At 39.1% G+C, this 23,239-nt stretch overlaps 1 protein-coding gene and 1 non-coding gene across 5 annotated transcripts in view; both read left to right on the top strand.

Moving 5' to 3' along the window:
* STAG1 (STAG1 cohesin complex component) overlaps positions 1 to 23,239 on the top strand; it is a 413,034-nt gene that overhangs the window by 300,168 nt on the left and 89,627 nt on the right. For all 4 annotated transcript variants that reach the window (XM_055382952.2, XM_055382953.2, XM_055382954.2 and 1 more), the window contains 2 exons: positions 5,100 to 5,217; positions 14,799 to 14,902. In XM_055382952.2, the coding sequence (XP_055238927.2) occupies positions 5,100 to 5,217; positions 14,799 to 14,902 (222 nt within the window). The remainder of the gene's footprint in view (positions 1 to 5,099; positions 5,218 to 14,798; positions 14,903 to 23,239) is intronic.
* On the top strand, positions 18,856 to 18,957 carry LOC115934107 (U6 spliceosomal RNA). The gene has a single exon (XR_004069955.1). It is a non-coding gene; the product is annotated as a U6 spliceosomal RNA (small nuclear RNA).

Genomic DNA, 23,239 nt, shown 5'->3' with positions numbered 1-23,239 from the left:
TGATGTTTTTATCAATGGGATTTCACCTGCACAAGCTCTCTTGCCTGCCACCATGTAAGATGTCCCTTTGCTCTTCCTTCATTTTCTGCCATGATTGTGAGGCGTCCCCGGTCATGTGGATCTGTTCTGTGAGTCCATTAAATCTCTTTCCCTTATAAATTTCCCAGTCTCTGATATGTCTTTATTAGCAGCATGAGAACAGACCAGTACACAGACATTTACCTGGGATTAACTGAACTGATTATTTTTTTCTTTATTTTACTGAAATGAGAAGTAGTAACATTTTAGTAGAATTATAAAATGTTGAATTGGAATCAGTTTGCAGTGCATGTAAAATGTGATTAAGAGATCTGCCTAAACAAGTCAGTAACTTTGTTTTCTTTTGGTACCAAAAGGTGATTTTTTAAGATGTTTCAACCTGTGACAGTCATTGATTTCAGGTGACAAAATACCTTGTATTTTAGATGCATGCCAGATAGTTGGATAAGTGGTACTTGAATGTGATAAGTCTGGATTTCCCTAGAGGTAGTATGACTCTAGAATTTATTATAAAAAGTGTGATGCAGCCAGGCGTGGTAGCTCATGCCTGTAAACCCAGCACTTTAGGAGGCCGAGGTGGGCAGATCACGAGGTCAGGAGATCGAGACCATCCTGGCTAACACGGTGAAACCCCGTCTCTACTAAAAATGCAAAAAATTAGCCGGGCCTGGTGGCGGGCACCTGTGGTCCCAGCTACTCTGGAGGCTGAGGCAGGAGAATGACAGGAAAATGACATGAACCCGGGAGGCGGAGCTTGCAGTGAGCCGAGATCGCGCCACTGCCCTCCAGCCTGGGCGACAGTGTAAGACTCTGTCTCAAAAAAAAAAAAAAAAAAAAAGTGTGATGCTTTTCAGAGGGATAAGGATGCTATTAGTAATTATTTCAAAACAACAAGAACAACCAAGAACATTTCTGGATAATCTGGCAGTATGGTCACCCTTCTTCTTTTTTTATTGTTTTATTTTTTGGAGACCAAATCTCGCTCTGTTGCCAGACTGGAGTGCAGTGGCGCAATCTTGGCTCACTGCAACCTCCGCCTCCCGGGTTCAAGTGATCTCCTGCCTCAGCCTACTGAGTAGGTGGGACTGCAGGCACGCGCCACCACGCCCAGCAATTTTTGTATTTTTAGTAGAGACGGTTTCACCATGTTGGCCAGATGGTCTCGATCTCTTGACCTCGTGATCTGCCCGCCTTGGCCCCCCAAAGTGCTGGGATTACAGGTGTGAGCCACCACGCCCGGCCAGTCACCCTTCTTATGAATGAGGAGGATAATTGTGACAGTCATTTAAGACAGGAAAATTGACAGCTTCTTATCGATATTTTTAAGAAATTTCCCAAAAATGCCAGGCACGATGGCTCACGCCTGTAATCCCAACACTTTGGGAGGCCGAGGCTGGTGGATTACCTGAGGTCAGGAGTTCGAGACCAGCCTGGCCAACATAGTAAAACCCAGTCTCAACTAAAAATACAAAAATTAGCAGGGTGGCGTGGTGGGATGCACCTGTAGTCCCAGCTACTCAGGAGGCTGAGGCAGGAGAATTGCTTGAACGTAGGAGGCAAGAGGTGGCAGTGAGCCGAGATTGCGCCACTGCATCCTGGGCGACAGAGCAAGACTCTGTCTCAAAAAAAAAAATATGAAAGAGAAATTAAGGTACAGTATAGATTAAGAAATTTTATTATATTGTGTAGTAGGAGCTGTGTAAGAGAACAGAAACAATGAAGGGAGGCCAGGCACGGTGACTCATGCCTGTAATCCCAACACTTTGGGAGGATGAGGCGGGTGGATCACTTGAGGTCAGGAGTTCAGGACCAGCCTGGCCAACATGGTGAAAGCCTGTCTCTACTAAAAATGTAAAAATTAGTCAGGCATGGTGGCAGGTGCCTGTCATCTCAGCTACTCCGGAGGCTGAGACAGGAGAATCGCTTGAACCTGGGAGGCGGAGGTTGCAGTGAGCCGAGATCATGCCATAGCATTCCAGGCTGGGCGACAGAGTGAGACTCTGTCTAAAAATAAAATAATTAAAAAAAAAAACAATGAAGGGAAAGAACCAAATCAAAGGACATGCAGTCAGATTACTGCCTAATAGACTCTATATGCAGATTATTACTTGAACATGTTTTCTAGGGAGGTGAAAAATCAACACAATAAAAGGAAAAGAGGAGTATAAGAAACATTGGTGAGCAAATAAATTAAAAAACAAAAAACAAAAACCTTAGCACTAAACCTAAAAGCTATGACATTGATGTTTAAGGCAAATATCTATTAATTAGTTTTTAAATGTAGGAGTATAATGTTCAAATTAAATGAAGAGAAGTGAAAAATAGGCTAAGGATTTTGGTAATGGAAAAATGCTAGAAAATAAAACCCTGAATGAAGGACAGATAAAGTAATGAAGAAAACATCACAAATAGAGCACAGAAAATAAAATGCCAGCAATATTTTCAGCATGAGTAATCCCAGTAAATGTAAATCAATTAACATGTTTTATTAAAATGCAGATTATCATTTGGGATTGAAGTAAATGAAGAATGGCTTTATGCTGTTTACAAACACATCTTAAAATAACTTATAGGAAGTTTATAAATAATAGGCTGGATAAAGGCTGGAAATAACTAATAAATGATTACACAAAGATAGCAGAGGGGGCAATATCAGTACAAGATAAACCAGAATTAAAGACCAAAAGCATTAAGAGGGATAGAAAGGGGATATTCTGTATTTATTGAAGGTATAATCTGCCAAATATATGCAATTGTAAATCTTCATATACCTATTCTACAGAAATACACATAATCAAGCACAAAAGCTTACTCAGCTGATTTTTTATTGTAAAATACATAAAATAAAATTTACCTTGTTAAGTATACAGTTCATTGGCATTAAGTACATTTATATTGCTAGGCAGTCATCACTGCCATTTATCTCCAGAACTTTTTCAAATCTTCCCAAACCGAAACTCTTTATTTTAGCTTAAAATAAAGCTCTTTAATTTATATATGTATAAATAATAACTCTTTAATTTAGCATGGGTTAATAGCAACAGTTTTGAAACAATTTATTTTTCTTTTTTCTGCTGCCATTGTTCATCTTTGACTCTTGAGTTGTGCACCTCTTGTTCCTGTCACTGTTGGAGTAATGTTATGGATGGTCTAAGGATAGTTTCTCAGAATATGCGAATTAGGAAAGTTTGAAGATATCTCCCTCAAAGCTTTGCCTATATTATTTACAAGCAAAGATGCTAATCAGTATTATTTACTCTGGCTTTGATGGAATTCACCGGGACATGTTGTGTGCATTTGAAATGCAGTCGAAATGAAGTACTGAATTAGTGTCAGAAGAGGCAGAGCATTACATAAGTCATTAAAATTCACACTGAAACCAGCCTAGTAACATGGTAACCCCGTCTCTACAAAAAAAAAAAAGAAAAAAAAGAAAAAAAAAGCCAGGCGGCGTAGCACACTCCTATAGTCCCAGCTACTCCAGGGGCTAAGTTCGGAGGATCACTTGAGCCCAGGAAGTCAAAGCTGCAGTGAGCCGTGATTGTGCCAGTGCACTCCAGGCTGCGCAACACTGTGAGACCCTGTCTGCAAAGGAGAAAAAAAAATCACACTGAAGTTAAGAGTGATTATAGAGTTAGGAATGAGGGAGAAATCCAACTCAAGTGCTGAATGTGCCAAGATAACAGTAGATAACCAATAGTAGATCTAGAAGGGTGACTTTCATACTTTTGGGCCACTACTTATGATGAGAAAAATATTTTCTCTGACAAGTACAAGCACATATAACAGATTACAGTTAGTGAAATAGTATTTACACTTTCTATATGCTATGCACTCTTTCTACTGTGCATCATTTTTTGAATCTTAGTTCTCAATGCATTGAATTGGTTTAATAACCCAAGAATGGATTGCAGTCTGTAGTTTGAACAACACTGATTACCAGGACTGTTTAACTGAATGTAATGAGCCTCAAAAGTGGAAGATCTTTTATATTAGGGTGGAGAAGTTACTTGTAAGTAGCAGAAACCAGAACAATGCCAACACCTTCTGTACTTGCCTTCCCTGAAAAGCTTCATTAGAGTAATATTCTCAGGGCCCAGCATGGTGGCACACACCTGTAATCCTAGCACTTTGGCAGGCCGAGGCAGGCAGATCTCTTGAGGTCAGGAGTTGAAGCCCAGCCTGGCCAACGTGGTGAAACCCCATCTCTACTAAAAATACGAAAGTTAGCCAGGCATGGTGGCGTGGGCCTGTAATCCCAGCTACTCGGGAGGCTGAGGCAGGAGAATCACTTGAACGCAGGAGGTGGAGGTTGCAGTGAGCCGAGGTCACACCACTGCCCTCCAGCTTGGGCGATAGAGCAAGACTCCATCTCAAAAAAAAAAAGGATAATGTTCTCCAAGGCTTAATGACTGGCAAGTGGTAGAGTTTGGTGTGAAGTGTTTGATGAAGACCTTAACTATGTTTGTTTACTGTGGGAACATGGGCTTCACAGAAAATTGTCAAGAGAATAATGACCAACAGAAAATGGGGGTGGAGTAAGGAATGAAATGAGTCCAGTGGAAATGAGAGTAGAATAGTGGAGAGATGGAGTAACTTATATTTTTTACTTTGACTAAGATGACAGAGACGTGAAGTAAGTACAGCTGGTCCAAGAGTTTCTAATGGAATTCTGAGGGAAAATGATTAATTTCCTTTAAAAAATAAAAATAAAGATAGTTGAAGAGACCGCCAAGGAGGAGTGAAAAGTGACCTAGATCCAGCATATAACTTCAGAAAATTTTCTAACTAGCTATGCTCTGTTTCCTCATCTATAAATGATGTCATTGGACTAGGAGATCCTTACTTTTGCTACTGTAAATGGTAAAAAGTTGATTCTACATACTGCATCCACACTATTGACAGTGGAATGTGAATATATATATTGTTCTCTAAGTGGTTTTTAGAATCATGGAAACCAAGCCATTTTAATTATGAAGAAAATGATTTCTTAACTCAAATTAGTATTAGTAGTTTCTTTATTAAATATTCTTTGGTCACACTTGATTTTTTCTTTTTAGTTACATGAACATGCAGCCTACTTGGTGGACAGTTTATGGGAGAGCTCTCAAGAACTGTTGAAAGACTGGGAATGTATGACAGAGTTACTATTAGAAGAACCTGTTCAAGGAGAGGAAGGTATAGTATTTTGACAAGTTAATTTACATGATTTTGTATTTCCATTGATAGCAATACAGTTGTATATAGATCGCTTCTTAAAAATGAGCATATATAAGCATGTTGTGTCTTTTTGCCAAGAGAACAATTTGTTTTCTGTAACAAGTAAGGATGTGTCAATCGTTTCTAACATGTTTCCATATAAACACTGCCACCATGCCACATAAGTTTTTAAAAATCCATGTGTGTCATGTAATAGTCAAAAAAGTTTTTCTTTACTTTTTCCTTTTTAAATTTAAGTGACAGGGTCTTGCTCTGTCACCCAGGCTGGAGTGCAGCGGCCCAGTCATAACTCACTGCAGCCTTGAACTACTGGGCTCAAGGGATCCTCCCACCTCAGACTATGGGCACATGCCAGCACACTCAGCTAATTTTTAAATTTTTTGTGGAGACAGGGATCTTACTGTGGTCCCCAGATTGCCTCAAGTAATCTTCCTGCCTTAGCCTTCCAAAGTGCTAGGATTACAGGCATGAGCCACTGCACCTGGCCAAAAGGTTTTCTTGATGCTGATTTGAGATACAAAATACTGATGTAACTTAATGTTTTTTTTTTTAAGTAAATCCAGAATTTTTTTTTGCTTGATTTATATGTGAACTTTTAAAAAACCTTTTATGCATAATGATTTAATTAGACCACTGCCATCCCCTCTTTTGTTGCATTTTCTTTAAGAGAAAAATCAGGAAATCAGAGATAAAGACATTTACCTAGCTACTCAAAAAATAGGGTGACATAAGAGCCACATGATAATTTTTGAAGTATGCATCTTTTTATATGCTACTTAATAATATGCACAGCAAATTGAACATGTATACCTAATAAAGAGATTGTGTTCTAAAAGCTTATATGCATATTCGTTCGTTAGAACTAGAAATGCTTTTTCCTGTGTATGGTTATGTTTTCAAACTAGCCCACAATAGTACTTTAAAGAATTGGTAACTTATTTAATTCATACAACAGCTTTAGAAGGTGAGTGATGCCTTGATGTAAGTGAGGCCCACAGTAGATTGAACATGGTCTTCAGAATCAAAAGAAAATTTTTTTGTGTGTGTGTGATTGAGTCTTGCTCTGTCGCCCACAGTGGAGTGCAGTGGCGCATTCTCAGCTCACTGCAACCTCTGCCTCCCAGATTCATGTGATCCTTCTGCCTCAGGCTCCTGAGTAGCTGGGACTGCAGGCACATGCCATCATGCCCAGCTAATTTTTGTACTTCTATTAGAGACAGGATTTCACCATGTTGACCAGGCTGGTCTTGAACTCCTGACCTCAGGTGATCCTCCCGCCTCGGCCTACCATAGTGCTTGAATTACAGGTGTGAGCCACCGCATCTGGCCAGAATCTAAAGTAATATTAATTCAAATTTTTAACTCTCTCTCTTTTTACTTATGTCCTCAGATTTTCTAATCCTTAGTTTGCCTTTTTCTGTAACAGAGATTATTTCCTTGTGTACCTTATATAGCTGTGAAGATTAAGCAAGATAATGTTCTATTGAGTCCCTTTTCTGCTTCCTGTACCCTCCTGTGTGGTTCATCCTTTTGGAATATTACAAGAGCATAATGAGCCGTCCCCTGCAGTAGACTACCCGTACAGATTACTGGGAGAGTGAGCATCCCCCAGTGTTCCTTCCAAGCAGTGATACTAATTGTATTATCTATTCTGGCTTTGACATAATTCAGTGAGACAAACAAGTTTGTGTTAAACCCAGATACACACTGGTAAACTGGCCCAAAATGCCTCTCCTAAACTAAAAACTTTTTTCTTATTTATTATGTGTGACACAAATTCTTCCCAAACTTTTCTCAGACCTTTCAAGGAAGAGCTTATTATGCTATATTTGCCTCTAGCTATAATTATTATTTATTTTATTTGCACATGGTGTTTCACTCCATGATATCCTTAGTAAGAAAGTGGTCCTAGACCAGATGTGGTGGCTCACGCCTGTAATCCCAGCACTTTGGGAGGCTGAGGTAGGTGGATCACCTGAGGTCAGGAGTTCGAGACCAGCCTGGCCAACATGGCAAAACCCCGTCTCTACTAAAAATACAAAAATTAGCCAGGTTTGGTGGCGGGCACTTGTAATCCCATCTACTCGGGAGGCTGAGGCAGGAGGATCACTTAAACCCTGGAGGCAGAGATTGCAGTGAGCTGAGATCTCGCCGCTTCACTCCACCCTGGGCAGCAGAGCGAGACTTCATCTCAAAAAAAAAAAGAAAGATAGTCCTGTTGTTAAGTTGACAGGGCCCTCTGCTCACTAGGTGAAACTGTCCACTATATTTTGAATTCCCTTTACTTTTGTGATCACAGGAATATGAACCTCTGCCTTCCCAGCTTAAGCAATCCTCCGACCTCAGCCTCCCAAGTAGTTGGGACTACAGGCGTGCACCACCATGCCTAATTTTTTTTGTATTTTCAGTAAAGATGGGGTTTCACCATGTTGCCTAAGCTGGTCTCAAACTCCTGGGCTCAAGCAGTCCTCCCACCTCACCCTCCCAAAGTGCTGAGATTACAGGCGTGAGCCACCACTCCCCAGCTTACACATTCTGTTTCTAACTAACCTTAATATTTTCCCTGATAAAAATCAATTTCCCTCTAATGTCTACTGCCTTATCAACACTTGAGTAAAGGGCCTCAGGTTAGTATTCAATGGTAGGTTCCATTCGTTTTCCTTACCTTGTTTGTAGCTATAAAATTGCCAGAGTAAGGTAGAGCTTCTCCTTCCTATTCCAACTCATTTTCTGTATATCACCCCATGTTCCATAAGGTTATTTCCAAGGAGAAGGGAGGCAAAGAATATAAATTAAGGGCCGGGCGCGGTGGCTCAGGCCTGTAATCCCAGTACTTTGGGAGGCCAAGATGGGTGGATCATGAGGTCAGGAGATCGAGACCATCCTGGCTAACACGGTGAAACCCCATTTCTACTAAAAATACAAAAAATTAGCCAGGCCTGGTGGCGGGCACCTGTAGTCCCAGCTACTCTGGAAGCTGAGGCAGGAGAATGGTGTAAACCCGGGAGGCGGAGCTTGCAATAAGCCAGGATTGCGCCACTGACCTTCAGCCTGGGCGACAGTGTGAGACTCCATCTCAAAAAAAAGAAAAAAATAAATATATAAATTAAGACGAGACAAGATGGTCTGCTTTGATATTGTTAACTTTCTCTCATGTTAATAAGATGTGTAAGTCAGTAAATAATAATTACTGTTTCAGTAATGAAGGTGGTCTAGGTGCATTTTGTTAAAATATATACTATTAGGTGTTTCATTGTGGTTTAAATTCTGTTTACATTGGATTTTTTTAACTTCCAGTCAAAAGGTTTGTTTGGCTTGGCTTGGGTTTGGTTGGTTGGTTTTAGCTAGAAAAGTAACTTACCGGACGGGAACATTTTTGGAAGTCAACCACAGTTTTACTGATTGAATCTAGGTAGGCAGAGTCTGAGAAATTAGGCATAACAGTTGCAGAACTGTATCTACATAATGACTTAATTTTTTAAATACATTTTATCTCTATGCATGTTGTACCACATGCAAACCACATATAAGCTCTGGCATGGAGTGGCATCTAAATTAATTTTCTGTGCTGGTATTTTGCTGTATTTTATGACAACAAAATGCTACCAGTAACTTTTTTTAAAAGTAATTTTTTAGATAGGTGGAGTGTGGTAGAATTCCAGTGGAGAAGGCTGTGGTTAGCAGTTGGAGATGTAGGACTAAATTTTGGGAAAGCAGACACACTGTGACAGACTACCAACATCAGTTTAAATCACAGTGGCCTTAAGACTGTCTTACAGTGTTTGTGTGTGTGTGTGTGTGTGTGTGTGTGTGTGTGTGTCGGGGGGTGTTTTACAGCAAAATCAAGTTGCTGAATAAATTTTTAGTATAATGTGAGGATCTGGTTCTTGTCAACAGCTCTGCCACCAGGTAACAAGACCATAACCAAATCATGTAACTTCTGGATATCAGCTTCTTAAACTGTAAAATGAGAAACTTTATTTTTTTTATGGGTTTTTTTTTTTTTTGAGTCTGGGTCTTGCTCTATTGCCCAGGCTGTAGTGCAGTGGTGGATCTCAGCTCACCGCAACCTCCGCCTCCCAGGTTCAAGCGATTCTCATGCGTCAGCCTCTCTAGTAGCTGGGATTACAGGCGCTCACCACCACACCTGGCTAATTTTTGTATTTTTAGTAGAGATGGGTTTCCCCATGTTGGCCAGGCTGGTCTCGAACTACTGACCTCAAGTGATCCGCCTGCCTTGGCCTCCCAAAGTGCTGGGATTACAGGCATGAGCCACCACACCTGGCTGAGAAACTTTAACTAGATAATCTTCTTTGGTTATTTCTAGTGCTAACATTCTGTAATCCAATTGATGAATGAAGTACCTGTAAATAATAAGATTCTTAAAAGCAGGAATTATTAATTCATTAATAATTTAAAAATATTTATTAACTATATGAGTCAAATATTATGCTAAGTGCTGAGCATATAGTGTTATACTAGATGAGCTCACTGCCAATATGGAGCTTACATTCTCCTGAAGAAGGCAGACCAAAATTGAGTAAATATTCAAAATAATTTCAAGAGTTAATAAGTAGCTTTGGTGGATAATTATAGGGGATCTATCTTTAGACTGAATCCTGATGGAAGACCTTCCTGAGCAGGCCACCTGTGAGCCAAGAAACTAAATGATAAGGCAACCAGGCACGGTGGCTCATGCCTTTAATCCTAGCACTTTGGGGAGCCAAGGCGGGCGGATCACTTGTGGTTAGGAGTTTAAGACCAGCCTGGCCAGCATGGTGAAACCCCGTTTCTACTAAAAATCCAAAATATTAGCTGAGTGTGGTGGCACGCGCCTTGTCATCCCAGCTACTCGGGAGACTGAGGCAGGAGAATCACAGGAACCCGGCAGGCAAGATCATGCCACTGCACTCCAGTCTGGGCAATAGAGCGAGACTCCATCTCAAAAAAAAAGAAACTAAACGATAAGGGACCAGATATGGAAATTGTCATAAAAGAGCTATCTAGATAGAGGAAATAACAGTTTCAAAGTATCTGAAACATGAATGATGTTATGTTCTAGGAGATGCAATAGCTGGAACATAATGAGCCAATGATATAAGATGTAATAGAAGCAGAAATCAGATGATATAGAGCATTTTAGTTTATAAGTGAATTTATCTCATCCTAAATGTAATAAGATGCTTTTGAAGATTTTAAACAGGGGAATAATGTGATCCAATGCATATTTTAAGAAAAATCCCTTTCATAAACATTGTTTGGAAAAATACATAATCATTGCAGTGGTCTCTATGAGGAATGATGGTAAAAATATAAAAGAGGGAGATGGCTTATAAAGAGGGAAAGAGCCCATGGCTGAGTTAAAGATTGTGGATAGGGGATGAAAGCAGGAAGAGCAAGAAAGAATGAGAGTTCTACCTAACTATAAAAAGGATAAGAGATAATTATAACCTTTGCAAGCCCAGTAAAGAGGATGTTCAAGAGAGCCATAGTTAATAATATATATTGCAGAGGAGAAAAAAGACTACACAAATCATTTTGTGATGATTTAGGTCATTGGTGATTTTAAAGCATGATTCAATGATACCATATATATTCAGTGATACTAAAAGGGAGAAGCCAGAGTTCAAGGTGATAAGACTAAAATCAATAGTGAGGAAATGGAGATGCTGTGTAGAAACTTGTATAGTTATTATATGTTGTGTTAGGAAGTTGAAATGACAGTTTGTACCATGAACAGCTACCCATTTGTTTCAGTCAGTGTGGCTGTTTGGCTCTTGCCTGTGGCTTAAGGCTTGTTTGCTTTCAATTTTATTATGTAGTTTTGCTGTCATATCCCAAGAGGAATTTCAATTAAATTTCAACTGCTTTTGAGTTTACCTTATCTCCCCGTTAAGGGTAAGTTTCTAAGTGGATGGCTTCAAATGATAAAGTAACAAAATTGATGGAATTGAACACTGTGCAAGGTTGAGTTATGCTTCAACACTACTGTGAATTTTACTCCCACTATAATGGGAGCATGTTTCTGTTCTTGAGATAAGTTGTTCTGTCCTTCCTCACTTTCCATAAGACTGTGTTTTCTTCCTAAATAACAGACAATGCATTTAGTTCATGGGCAGCCTTGTACTTCCTTTAGCTACAGCCAAATGTGAAAAATTATGAATTTCTGAAATCATAAAAATAGAACTTTAGTTGTTATTGAGCAAAAAGCTTTTTTTGTATTACTAGGCATTGGATCATTCGGATACAGATGGACAAGCTGATGTTTCATTTGTTTTTCCTAAGATAAGCTAAAGTTCATGTGTTTTTTAAAAGACAGTTGTTAAAACACTGAATTAAGATGTACATACATATTTTTACAGGATAATTTTGGTACAGAATAAAGAACAAGATGTTGTATCTTTTTTGCCTTTTCTTTGATTTTGCTCCAACTTAGTTTAAAATAATCAATGTAAACTTTTAAACCTTTGTAAATTAATTGAATTCTTAAATTTATACCTAGTTCTGTGTCTATAATACCTACATCTACTGGTCTTCAATATAAATAAGTATACAGAGGGAAGGAGAAAGAAAGAACTAAACTATTCGAATTATCAAAATCTGAGTTTAAGGCTGGGCACAGGGGCTCCCACCTGTAATCTAGCACTTTGGGAGGCCGACGTGGGTGGATCACTTGAGCTCAGGAGTTCGAGACCAGCCAGGCCAACATGGTGAAACCCTGTCTCTACTAAAAGTACAAAAATTAGCTGGGCGTGGTGGTACATGCCTGTAATCCCAGCTACTCAGGAGGCTGAGGCAGGAGAATCACTTGAACCTAGGAGGCAGAGGTTGCAGTGAGCCGAGATCACACCACTGTACTCCAGCCTGGGTGACAGAGTGAGACTCCACCTCCAAAAAAACCAAAAATATATGAGCTTAAAAATATGTAAGAATGAGGCCAGGCATGGTGGCTCATGCTTGGAATCTCAGCACTTTGAGAGGCTGAGACCGGTGGATCACTTGAGGTCAGGAGTTTGAGACCAGCCTGGCCATCATGGTGAAACCCCAACTCTCCTAAAAATACAAAAATTAGCCAGGTGTGGTGGCACACCTGTAATCCCAGCTACTTAGGAGGCTGAAGCAGGAGAATCCTTTGAACCTGGGAGGCGGAGGTTGCAGTGAGCTGAGATCACGCCATTGCCTTCTGGCCTGGGCGACGGAGCAAGACTGTCTTAAAAAAAACAGGCTGGGTGCAGTGGCTCACACCTGTAATCCCCGTGCTTTGGTAGGCCAAGACGGGTGGATCACGAGGTCAGGGGTTCAAGACCAGCATGGCCAAGATGGTGAAACCCCGTCTCTACTAAAACTACAAAAATCAGCCAGGAGCAGTGGCAGCCACCTGTAATCCCAGCTACTCGGGAGGTTGAGGCAGGAGAATCACTGGAACCTGGGTGGCAGAGGTTGCAGTGAGCCAAGATAGCCTCACTGCACTCCAGCCTGGGTGACACGAGTGAAATGCCGTCTCAAAAAAAAAGAAAAAAAGAATTCAGGAAAGTATAGAATCTATGTGAAGGAAACCATAGTTTTAATTAAATGACTTAAGATCTCAAAAGTGAAAAGCTATATTGTATTTCTAGCTGAAAATGTCATTTTTTTTAATGGTACTAGTCATAATTCCAGTGGGTTTGAGAGAGTTCTGGGAGGTATGGTGAATACGAACTAACTAAGCAAAATGATTTTAAAGTTTATGTAGAATTTTAAGCTTATGCTGAAAAGACAGTATAGCGTAGTGCTTAAGAGAACTGACTCTGGGGTCAAACTACCTGAGTTCATATATTTGAATGCTCTACTGCTAGCTAAGAGCATTTTTCTGTGGCTCATTCTCCCTGTCTGTGAAGTGAGGATATTAGTTCCTATCTCTTAGAAATGTTTTGTGGGTAAAACAAGTTATTACATATAAGCCACTTATGATAGTGCTTTAGATATAGAAAATTCTTAATAAATGAATTGCTATTAGCGTTATAGAAATTAAACAAAATTTTAGAACAAGAGCTAGATAAGGGAAATTTGTTTATTCAAGTTGGTTGAATTAAGTTACATATTAAGTTATAACAAATTATGCCATAAGTCTAGTATAATCGAAGCAGTAAAGCATTGTCATAGAAATATACAAATAGATTAGTGAAACTAAAGAATCCAAAAATACCTGAACCATGTTTAAAAATGACATTTAAATTAAAAAGGGAAATCTGGTTTAACAGTGGTAGAGACAACTGGCTATTTGGTGGGAATAAACAGACCCACCTATTATCATCAGAAATAAATGCCAAATAGGTTAAAAATACAAAAGTGAGCAAGCAAGAGAGACAGAAAAAGTGAAAGGAAGGAAGAGCAAAAGAGCAAGCAAGCACACGAGACAGCAAAAGATGAAATAAATTAGAAGAAAATGAAGAACATATTAGTGTAATCTCCAGGACAGAGAAATCTTTGAAGGCAATACAAGAAACCTGGAAGCCATAAAACAAAAGGAAACAGACGTGACTTTTTAAAAATTAACAATTTCTGTCTGACAAAAGATACCATGAAGAGTCTGATAACAAATGACAAACTGGGAGAAAATACTTGCATCATTCAAAAGATAAAAAGTACTACCCCTACCATACAAGAGTTCTCAGATTGATAAGAAAGGTGAATAGTAGCACAAAAACAGGTGAAGAATAAACATAGACAAATCTTAGGGAAAAATAGAAAATATATTCCACTTAACTAATTAGTAGATAGGAAGGAGCAAAATAATAACCAAATACCCCTTTTCAACCATTGGACTGGCAAAAATTAAAATGGTTTATAACATCTAGTGTTCACAGGGATATAAGGAACCAAACATTCATAACATTGCAGTTGGGGATATAAATTATAATAAATAATCTTATGATTTCTCAATATCAAGGTCTTGCCATTTGAATCCATTATTTCTTCTTTGGAGAATTTATTGTACAGAAATAAATGTATCAGTTACATAAATAGATATCTATTAATGATGTTTATTGAAGCATTGTTCAGTGTCAAAAATCAGGAAATTATTTGAATGACCATAAGTAGAAGGCTGACTGAATTATGGTACATACATTAGATAGTAATTTATTAAGATAATTATTATGTGTGTATTGACTTGAAAAATATTAAGTCTGTTAAGTTTTTAAAAACATACGGCATAGTCTTTTTCATTAAAAAAGAAAAATTATATTAGGAGTTTTGAAATTATGTGGAAGGAAACACTGTGAAATTTTAGAATTGCCTAACTTAGAAAGGTAGCATTAGAAGAGACCAGAGTTTATCCTCTTATTCTTTACTTTGTATCTCTTTCCTATTTGACTTATGACAGCAAGCACATAATTACTTTAAAAAAAAAAAAAGAAATAGCAAAGTACAGAGCTTAACTTTAGTCTTTAAAATAAGCAGTAATAGAATGTTTTCAGTTTTTTAATAATGTGTTCATTTTTAATACGTGGTTATTGTAAAACTGTCTACTCATGCTCATGTATTTTGTTTTACCTTAGCAATGTCTGATCGTCAAGAGAGTGCTCTTATAGAGCTAATGGTTTGTACAATTCGTCAAGCTGCTGAGGCACATCCTCCAGTGGGAAGGGGTACCGGCAAGAGAGTAAGTTACATTAGTGAGAAATCTCCTAAGAGGTTTTTAATGGCAATTAACTGTCTTAAATATTTGGAAATTTTACTGATATTTGTATCCCTAAAAACATGGTGTTTTTATAAATGATGGACTATGGTGCTTCATCTTTATATCCTATATGCTATACTCAGGTTCCAAAAATAGATTCTTTCCTTCATGCTCCCATAGCACCTGTACCTGCTTCTGTTATTGTACTTACGTATTTTATATATATATATATATATATATATATATATATATATATATATATATATTAAGGATTTTTACGTCTATTAAAAGTACATAAAGGCTCTGGAAGCAAAATGCCTAGTTTGCAAGTTCTTCTATTTAGCAGCTATATAATCTTTAGATAGATGAATGATTTTTGTATGTCTTAGTTTCCTTATCTGTAATATGGGACTAGTAATACAGGTATTTATATTAAAGATGAGTTGAGATAATCATAGATGGAGAGACTCCTGGCTCTGTTGGTTTGAAGAGGTAGGCAGATCTTTCTGCAAAAAGCAAGTATAAAACTGGAATGTATTGTCAAAAACATTACATCAGGGCTCTGGAAATTCACCAAAGATTAAAAAAAAAAAACACCTTGGGAAATATTTTTTTCCTGAAAAATTGATAGAGCTTCAGGTAAAAGCAGCAGAAGTCTGTGGCCTTGCCAATACACATGTACCCACATGCTTGGTCGATAAGATCTGTAGTTTGTTACCAGAGTGGCACTGCGTGCAAAAGCCAAAAGCTTTGTTGTCAGAGAGAATGGATTAAACATGGACTAGTAATAAAAGCCCACAGCTTTTGTTAATTACAAGTAGAGAACTTGGTAGAAACCAACAGGAAAAACCTACAGCTTTGATAATCTGGGGTTGTGATAAGAGTACTAAGTAACTGTAAAATCTTAGAAATGAGAAAACTATAAAAAGATTAGCTATGCTCTCCATACATCCCTGGCGGACTAGGAAACCTTAGAGACATTAATGGAAAGTAAAAGTCAAGCAAAATCTAAGAACTGGGTGAACTTTGAACATGCTCCCTAATCAACAACAGATCGTTTCTCAGAGGGGTGGAAGCCTGATTGAAGCCACAAATATTGCAGTATTTGAACACAACCTCTGCCCAAATGATTGGTTGACTACTAATTTATTCAAACACAACGACGACTCCTAGGAAGACAGGCTAAAAAACAAAAGTAAGAATGAAAATTCTGAGCAGAGATAGCAGAAGTAACACACTATGGGGGAAACAGATTATTCAGTTTACATTAAAGATTCCCTTTAAAAAACTGGAAACTTTTATAATTACAAAAAATTAAAATCTGTAGTTAAAAATTGAAATCTGCCAGGCACAGTGGCTCATGCCTGTAATCACAGCACTTATGAGGCCGAGGTGGGGGATTACTTGAAGTCAGGAGTTCAAGACCAGCCTGGCCAACATAGTGAAACCCCGTCTCTACTAAAAATACAAAAATGAGCTGGGCAGGGTGGCATGCGCCTGTAGTTCCAGCTACTCGGGACGCTGAAGCAGCAGAATCACTTGAACCCAGAGGCAGAGGTTGCAGGGAGCCGAGATCATGCCACTGCCCTCCAGCCTGGGTGACAGAGCAAGACTCTGTCCCCCCCCCCCCCAAAAAAAAAAAAAATTAAAATCTTTAGTTACTGTATTATTCAAAAATGTCTACTTTCAAGAAAAACTACAACCATGCAAAGAAACAGTAAAATGTGACCATACTCAGGAAAAAAAGCAGACAATAGAAATGGCTTCTCAGTAGGCCTATATGTTGGATTTAGCAGGCAAAGACTTCAGAGGCCTTTTAATAAGTATATTCAAAGAATTACAGGAAAATATGAAAACAAGAAGTAGAGAATCTCAATAATGAAAACCCAAATGGAATTTCTGGTGAGAAGTACAATGCACAAATTTAAAATTAACTGAGTAAGTTAATTAGCAGATTTAAGATGATGAAAGAGACAATAGAAAAACATGAAGATTAATAGAAATTATCCATTCTGAAGAACAGAGAAGAAAAAAGATTGAAGAAATACTCTCAGAGCCTCAGAAATGTGTGGAACACCATCATGTGCACTGAAATATGTATAATGGGAATCCCAGAAGGAAAGGAGAGAGGGATAGAGGCAGAAAAAATATTTGAAGAAATAATCACTGAAAACCTCCCAAATTTGATGAGAGACAATTTACAGATTCAAGAAGCTTAACAAAATCCAAATAAAATAAACACAAAAGTTCCACATATAGACACAACATAGTCACATTGTTAAAAGACAAAGACAAAAAATCTTGAAAGCAACAAGAGATAAACAACTAATGTAGAGGGCAGTAGCAAAAGTATTAACAGTTAGCTTATGAGAAATAGTGGAGCCCAGAAGACAGTGGAATGACATATTCAGTGAAAGTCAACAAAATGGCCAACCAAGAATTATAAATTTAATAAGATTATCTTCCAAAGATGAAGGTGTAAAAAACCATTACCAGAGAAACAAAAAGGAAAAATTTGGAGAATGTGTTGCTAGTTCTCCCATACCAGAAATGCTAAAAGAAGTCCTTCAGCCGGGCACAGTGGTTCACGCCTGTAATCCTAGCACTTTGGGAGGCCGAGGCAGGTGGATCACAAAGTCAGGAGTTCGACTCCAGCCTGGCCAACATGGTGAAACCCTATCTCTACTAAAAATACAAAAATTAGCCAGGCATGGTGGCATACGCTTGTAGTCCCAGCCACTCGGAAGGCTGAGGCAGGAGAATCTCTTGAACCTGGGAGGCCGAGGTTGTGGTGAGCCAAGATCGTGCCACTGCACTCCAGCCTGGGCAACAGAGTGAGACTGTGACTCAAAAAAAAAAAGAAAAGTCCTTCAAGCCATAAGGAATATCATAAGGTGATAAAACAAATCCACAAGAAGGAATGAAAAAAGAAGGAATGGGCTGGGTGCAGTGGCTCACACCTGCAGTCGTGTCACTTTGGGAGGCCAAGGCAGGTGGATTACCTAAGGTCAGGAGTTCAAGACCAGCCTGGCCAACATGGCGAAACCCCATCTCTACTAAAATTACAAAAATTAGCTGGGCATGGTGGCACATGCCTATAATCCCAGCTACTCGAGAGGCTGAGGCAGGAGAACTGCTTGAACCCAGAAGGCAGAAGTTTCAGTGAGCCGAGATCACCCCACTGCACTCTAGCCTGGGTGACAGAGTAAGACTCCATCTCCCAAAAAAAAAAAAAGGAAGAATGTAAATCTGAAATGGTAAGTATGTGAGTGGATATAAAAGGTAAAAGGCTGTGTGTGTGTCTGTGTGTGTGTGTCTATGTCTGTTTCTTTCTCTTAATTTCCTTGAAAGAACATGAAATTATTTAAATCAAGCTTGTCCAACCTGTGGCCTGCGGGCTGCATGTGGCCCAGGACAGCTTTGAATGCAGCCCAACACAAATTTGTAAACTTAAAACACTATGAGATATTTTCGCTTTTTTTTTTTTTTTTAAGCTCTTCAGCTATCGTTAGTGGTAGTGTATTTTATGTGTGGCCCCAGACAATTGTTCTTCCATTGTGGCCCAGGGAAGCCAAAAAATTGGATACCCCTGATTTAAGTAGATAATTATAGCACTATAGTGTTGAGATTATAACATAAATATATGTGACAAGAGTAACACAAAAGGGAAAAAGATATGGAACTATATTGGAGCAAAATTGCTATGTTTTATTATAATTAATTCAATATCAACCTGAAGTCAATTATAAGTTAAAAATGTATATTATAATCCCTACAGTAATCATTCACATTTAAAAATAAAAAACAGAGGAATTATAGTGGTCCTCATCTGCTAGAGACATATGCTGAAATATTTAAGGGTGAAATTATATACCGTTTACCCTTGAACAATGCAGGGGTTAGTGGCACTGACCTGCACAGTCAAAAATCCATGTGTGCTCACTTCGGCAGCAGATATACTGAATTTGGATCAATACAGAGAAGATGAGCATGGCCCCTGTGCAAGGATGACATGCAAATTTATGAAACATTTTTATGAATCTTAAAATTTAAAAAATTCACGTGTAACTTTTGATTCCCCCAGAACTTAGCTACTATTAGCTACTATAGCCTACCAATAACCTAAATGATCAGAAGCCTTAAAGCTGTTAACACAAACAATGGATTAACACATTTTGTATGTAATATGTATTATACACTGTATTCTTGCAATAAAGTAAGCTAGAGGAGAAAAAAGTTTTTAAGAAAATTAGAAGGAAGAGAAAATATATTTACTATTTATTAACTGGATCAACATAAAAGTCTTCATCCTTGACATGTTGACATTGAGTACACTAGGGAGGAGGAAGAGGGTTTTTGTCTTGCTGTCTCCAGTGGCAGAGGCAGAAGAGATGGAGGAGATGGAAGGAGAGACAGGTGCACTCACTGTAACTTTACAGAAATACATTGTAATTTCTGTCTTTTTGCTTTTTCATTCTGTGTGATACCAATCCTCCTTCCACTATTTGCTTTAATTTCAGTGCCCACATAATACAAGGGTCTGTGTCACCAAAGAAGCAAAAGCAGTCTTAAATAATTGGAACTCTTCTGCCAAATTATCTAATGTTGATTTAGGCACCCCTTCTTCAGCATTTTCTTCCTCATCATCTGGTACCAGTTCAGAGACATTCATCTCCATCAAGTCATCCTCTATTAGTTCCTCTGGTGTAGTCTTTTTTGTTTTTGAGACAGAATTTCGCTCTTGTCATCCAGGCTGGAGTGCAGTGGCATGATCTGGGCTCTCTGCAACCTCCACCTCCCGGGTTCAAGCAATTCTCCTGCCTCAGACTCCCAAGTACCAGGGATTACATGCACCCGCCACCAGGGCCAGCTAGTTTTTGTATTTTTAGTAGACACAGGGTTTCACCATGTTGGCCAGGCTGGTCTCGAACTCCTGACTTCAGGTCATCCACCCGTTTTGGCCTCCCAAAGTGCTGGGATTACAGGTGTGAGCCACCTCTCTCAGCCTTTTTTTTGAGACAGAGTCTCACTCTGTTCCAGGCTGGAGTGCAGTGATGCTATCTGGGCTTACTGCAACCTCTGCCTCATGGGTTCAAGTAATTCTCCTGCCTCAGCCTCCCGAGTGGCTGGGTTTTACAGGCCTGTGCCACCACGCCTAGCTAGTTTTCTGTATTTTTAGTAGATACGGGGTTTCACCATGTTGGCCAGGCTGGTCTCGAACTGCTGACCTCAGGTGATTCTCCCACCTTGGCATCCCACAGTGCGGGGATTACAGACGTGAGCCCTCATTCCTGGCTGGTGTCTATTTGCTCTCTAATTTCTCTAAGATCTATATGTTGAAGTCTTTCATTCCCCACATTTTATACTATAACCACAATCTCTTTGATGATTTTCTTGATTGGTTCTGTGAAATCATACATAACATCTGGACACAGTTTTCTCCAACAGGTATTTATTTTGGGGGGCTTGATGGCTTTAGAACAACAATGGCATTTTCAGTGGTGTAATTCTTCCAGACTTTCATCATATTCTGTCAGGGTTCTCTTCAGTAGTGTTAACAGCCCTTTCCATTGAGTACTATGTTTAATGACCTTTAAGGGTTCTATGGACCCCTGATCTGTAGGCTGATTTAGAGATACTGTGTTTAGGAGCAAGTAGACCATTTTGATGCCTGTGGTGTTGAACTTACTGGGTTCTGGTTGGTCAGGGGCATTATCCGTTATCAGAAGAACTTTAAAAGGCAATCCCTTACTGGCAAGGTACTTCCTGGCTTCAGGGACTTTGAAGTGTCAGTGGAAACCAATCCAGAAAAGGGGTCCTTGTTGTCCAGGCCTTCTTGTTACACATTACTGGCAAAAAAGACAGGCAGCTGATGTTTATCTTTTCCCTTCAAGGCTTTTGAGAGTTAGCAGCTTTACAGATAAGGGCAGTCCTGATCATAAACCCAGCTTCATTTGCACAAATGAGTAGATTAGTATATTTCTTCTTGCTTTAAAGTGGTGCTCACCTTTCTTCCTTACTAATAAGTGTCCTTTGTGGCATTTTTTTTTTCCAGAATAGGGCACTTTGATCTGCATTAAAAACCTGTGCAGGCAGATATCCTTTTCTTCAGTGATTTTCTTAATGGCGTCTTGGAGAGTGGTCAGCTGCCTCTTGGTCAGCAGAAACAGTTTTTCCTGTTCTCTTGACATTTTTAAAGTGAAACCTCTTTCTAAAATTATCAAACTATCCTTTGCTGGCTTTAAATTCTCAGCTTTGTAACCTTCACATTCCTTTGGCTTTAAGTTGTTATTATATGACTTCACTTTTTTTAAATCATATGAGTATAGGTGTGCCTTTTTTATAGCAATTCTGCACCCATATATAAGCTGTACTTCTAATGTGAAATAAAAAGGTATTTTGCAAAAGGTACAGTGGTTTTTGCACCTGCTAGTATAGCAGTAATGGCTTTAAGAATTTTTTTTTTTTTTTTACAATGGTCCTTATACCGGATTCATTTATCTTGAAATGGTGGGCAACTGTAGCTGCAGACATATCAAGCAATTTAATTTTTTTCTTTAAATTTTTTCTTGTAATAACTTTTCTCTGCTTCTTGGGAACACTTCCAGCATCACTAGTAGCACATATGGGTCCCATAATGTTATTCAAGGTTTATGGTATGGCACTAAACATGATAAGTGAGAACCACAAGATCACTTTTGACTATGATACACAATTCACTGGAGAGACCAACTGTTCATGCAAAGATGATTAGTGTCATGGGGCTTTTTTAGTGAATACTTGGCAATACTTGAGCTCACTGCAATAGCAACAGTAGATGTGTACAATATTATTGTAGTAGAATGTGTGCTATAGTTAATTCTGTACAGTTATGATTAATACTATATCTTTTTTTTCTTTTCTTTTCTTTTTTTTTTTTTTTTTTTTTTGAGTTGGAGTCTCGCTCTGTTGCCCAGGCAGGAGTGCAGTGGTGTGATCTCGGCTCAGTTCAACATCTGCCTCCCGGGTTCAAGCGATTCTCCTCCCTCAGCTTCCTGAGCAGCTGGGATTACATGCGCGTGCCACCACATCCCACTAATTTTTTTTTTTTTTTTTTTTTTTTTTTTTTTTTTTAAGAGATGAGTCTCGCTCTGTCACCCAGGCTGGAGTGCGGTGGCGCGATCTCGGCTCACTGCAAGCTCCGCCTCCTGGGTTCATGCCATTCTCCTGCCTCAGCCTCCCAAGTAACTGCGACTACAGGCGCCACACCCGGCTAATTTTTGTATTTTTAGTAGAGGCAGGGTTTCACCGTGTTAGCCAGGATGGTCTCGATCTCCTGACCTCATGATCCACCCACCTCGGCCTCCCAAAGTGCTGGGATTACAGGCGTGAGCCACCACCACGCTCAGCCGGTATTTTTTAGTAGAGATGGGGTTTCATTATGTTGGCCAAACTGCTCTTGAACTCCTGATGTCTAGTGATCTGTCTGTCTCAGCCTCCCAAAGTGCTGGGATTACAGGCGTGAGCCACCATTCCTAGCCATGATACTGTATCTTTATTCACATTGCTGTCATGTGCGAATGGTGCCATGTACAATCTGTAAGTGTGTGTGTGAGTTTTGATAAATTTTAAGTTCTTACAATAGATTCATATATATTTAATAGTAGTGAATGTTAAATATCTACATATATTTTATACATCATGATGAGTCTAAATTTGCTTTCGTTTTCCAATATTTCTAGGCTACATGGCTTGTCTGCAAGTTTTATTGTTTGTTTGTTTTTGAGACGGAGTCTCGCTATTTCCCAGGCTGGAGTGCAGTGGCGCGATCTCGGCTCACTGCAGGCTCCGCCCCCTGGGGTTCACGCCATTCTCCTGCCTCAGCCTCCAGAGTAGCTGGGACTACAGGCGCCTGCCACCTCACCCGGCTAATTTTTTTTTGTATTTTTAGTAGAGACGGGGTTTCACTGTGTTAGCCAGGATGCTCTCGATCTCCTGACCTCGTGATCTGCCCGCCTCGGCCTCCCAAAGTGCTGGGATTACAGGCATGAGCCACCGCGCCCGGCCTCAAGTTTTTTTTTTAATTGTTGCAAATCTCCAAAAAATTTTCCAATATGTTTATTGAAAAAAATCTGCACATAAATGAACCATGTAGTTCCAAACTATGTTGTTCAAGGGACAAATGTACAAGGATTTCCCCTAAAATGCCATAGAAAAAAAAAACTGAGGGATAATTAATGAAACAAGAATGACAGTGCTAATGGTTATTGCTCTGCTTTTGAGTGTTTCTGAAATTTTCCTTAATAGTCTTTAAAGTATATGCTATCCCAACTTTGACTA

Source organism: Gorilla gorilla, chromosome 2 (assembly GCF_029281585.2).
Source record: "Gorilla gorilla gorilla isolate KB3781 chromosome 2, NHGRI_mGorGor1-v2.1_pri, whole genome shotgun sequence".
In the NCBI taxonomy this organism is placed as follows: Eukaryota; Metazoa; Chordata; class Mammalia; order Primates; family Hominidae; genus Gorilla; species Gorilla gorilla.
The sequence above is the reverse complement of the archived record's forward strand: the minus strand, read 5'-3'. Positions and strand labels throughout refer to the sequence as shown.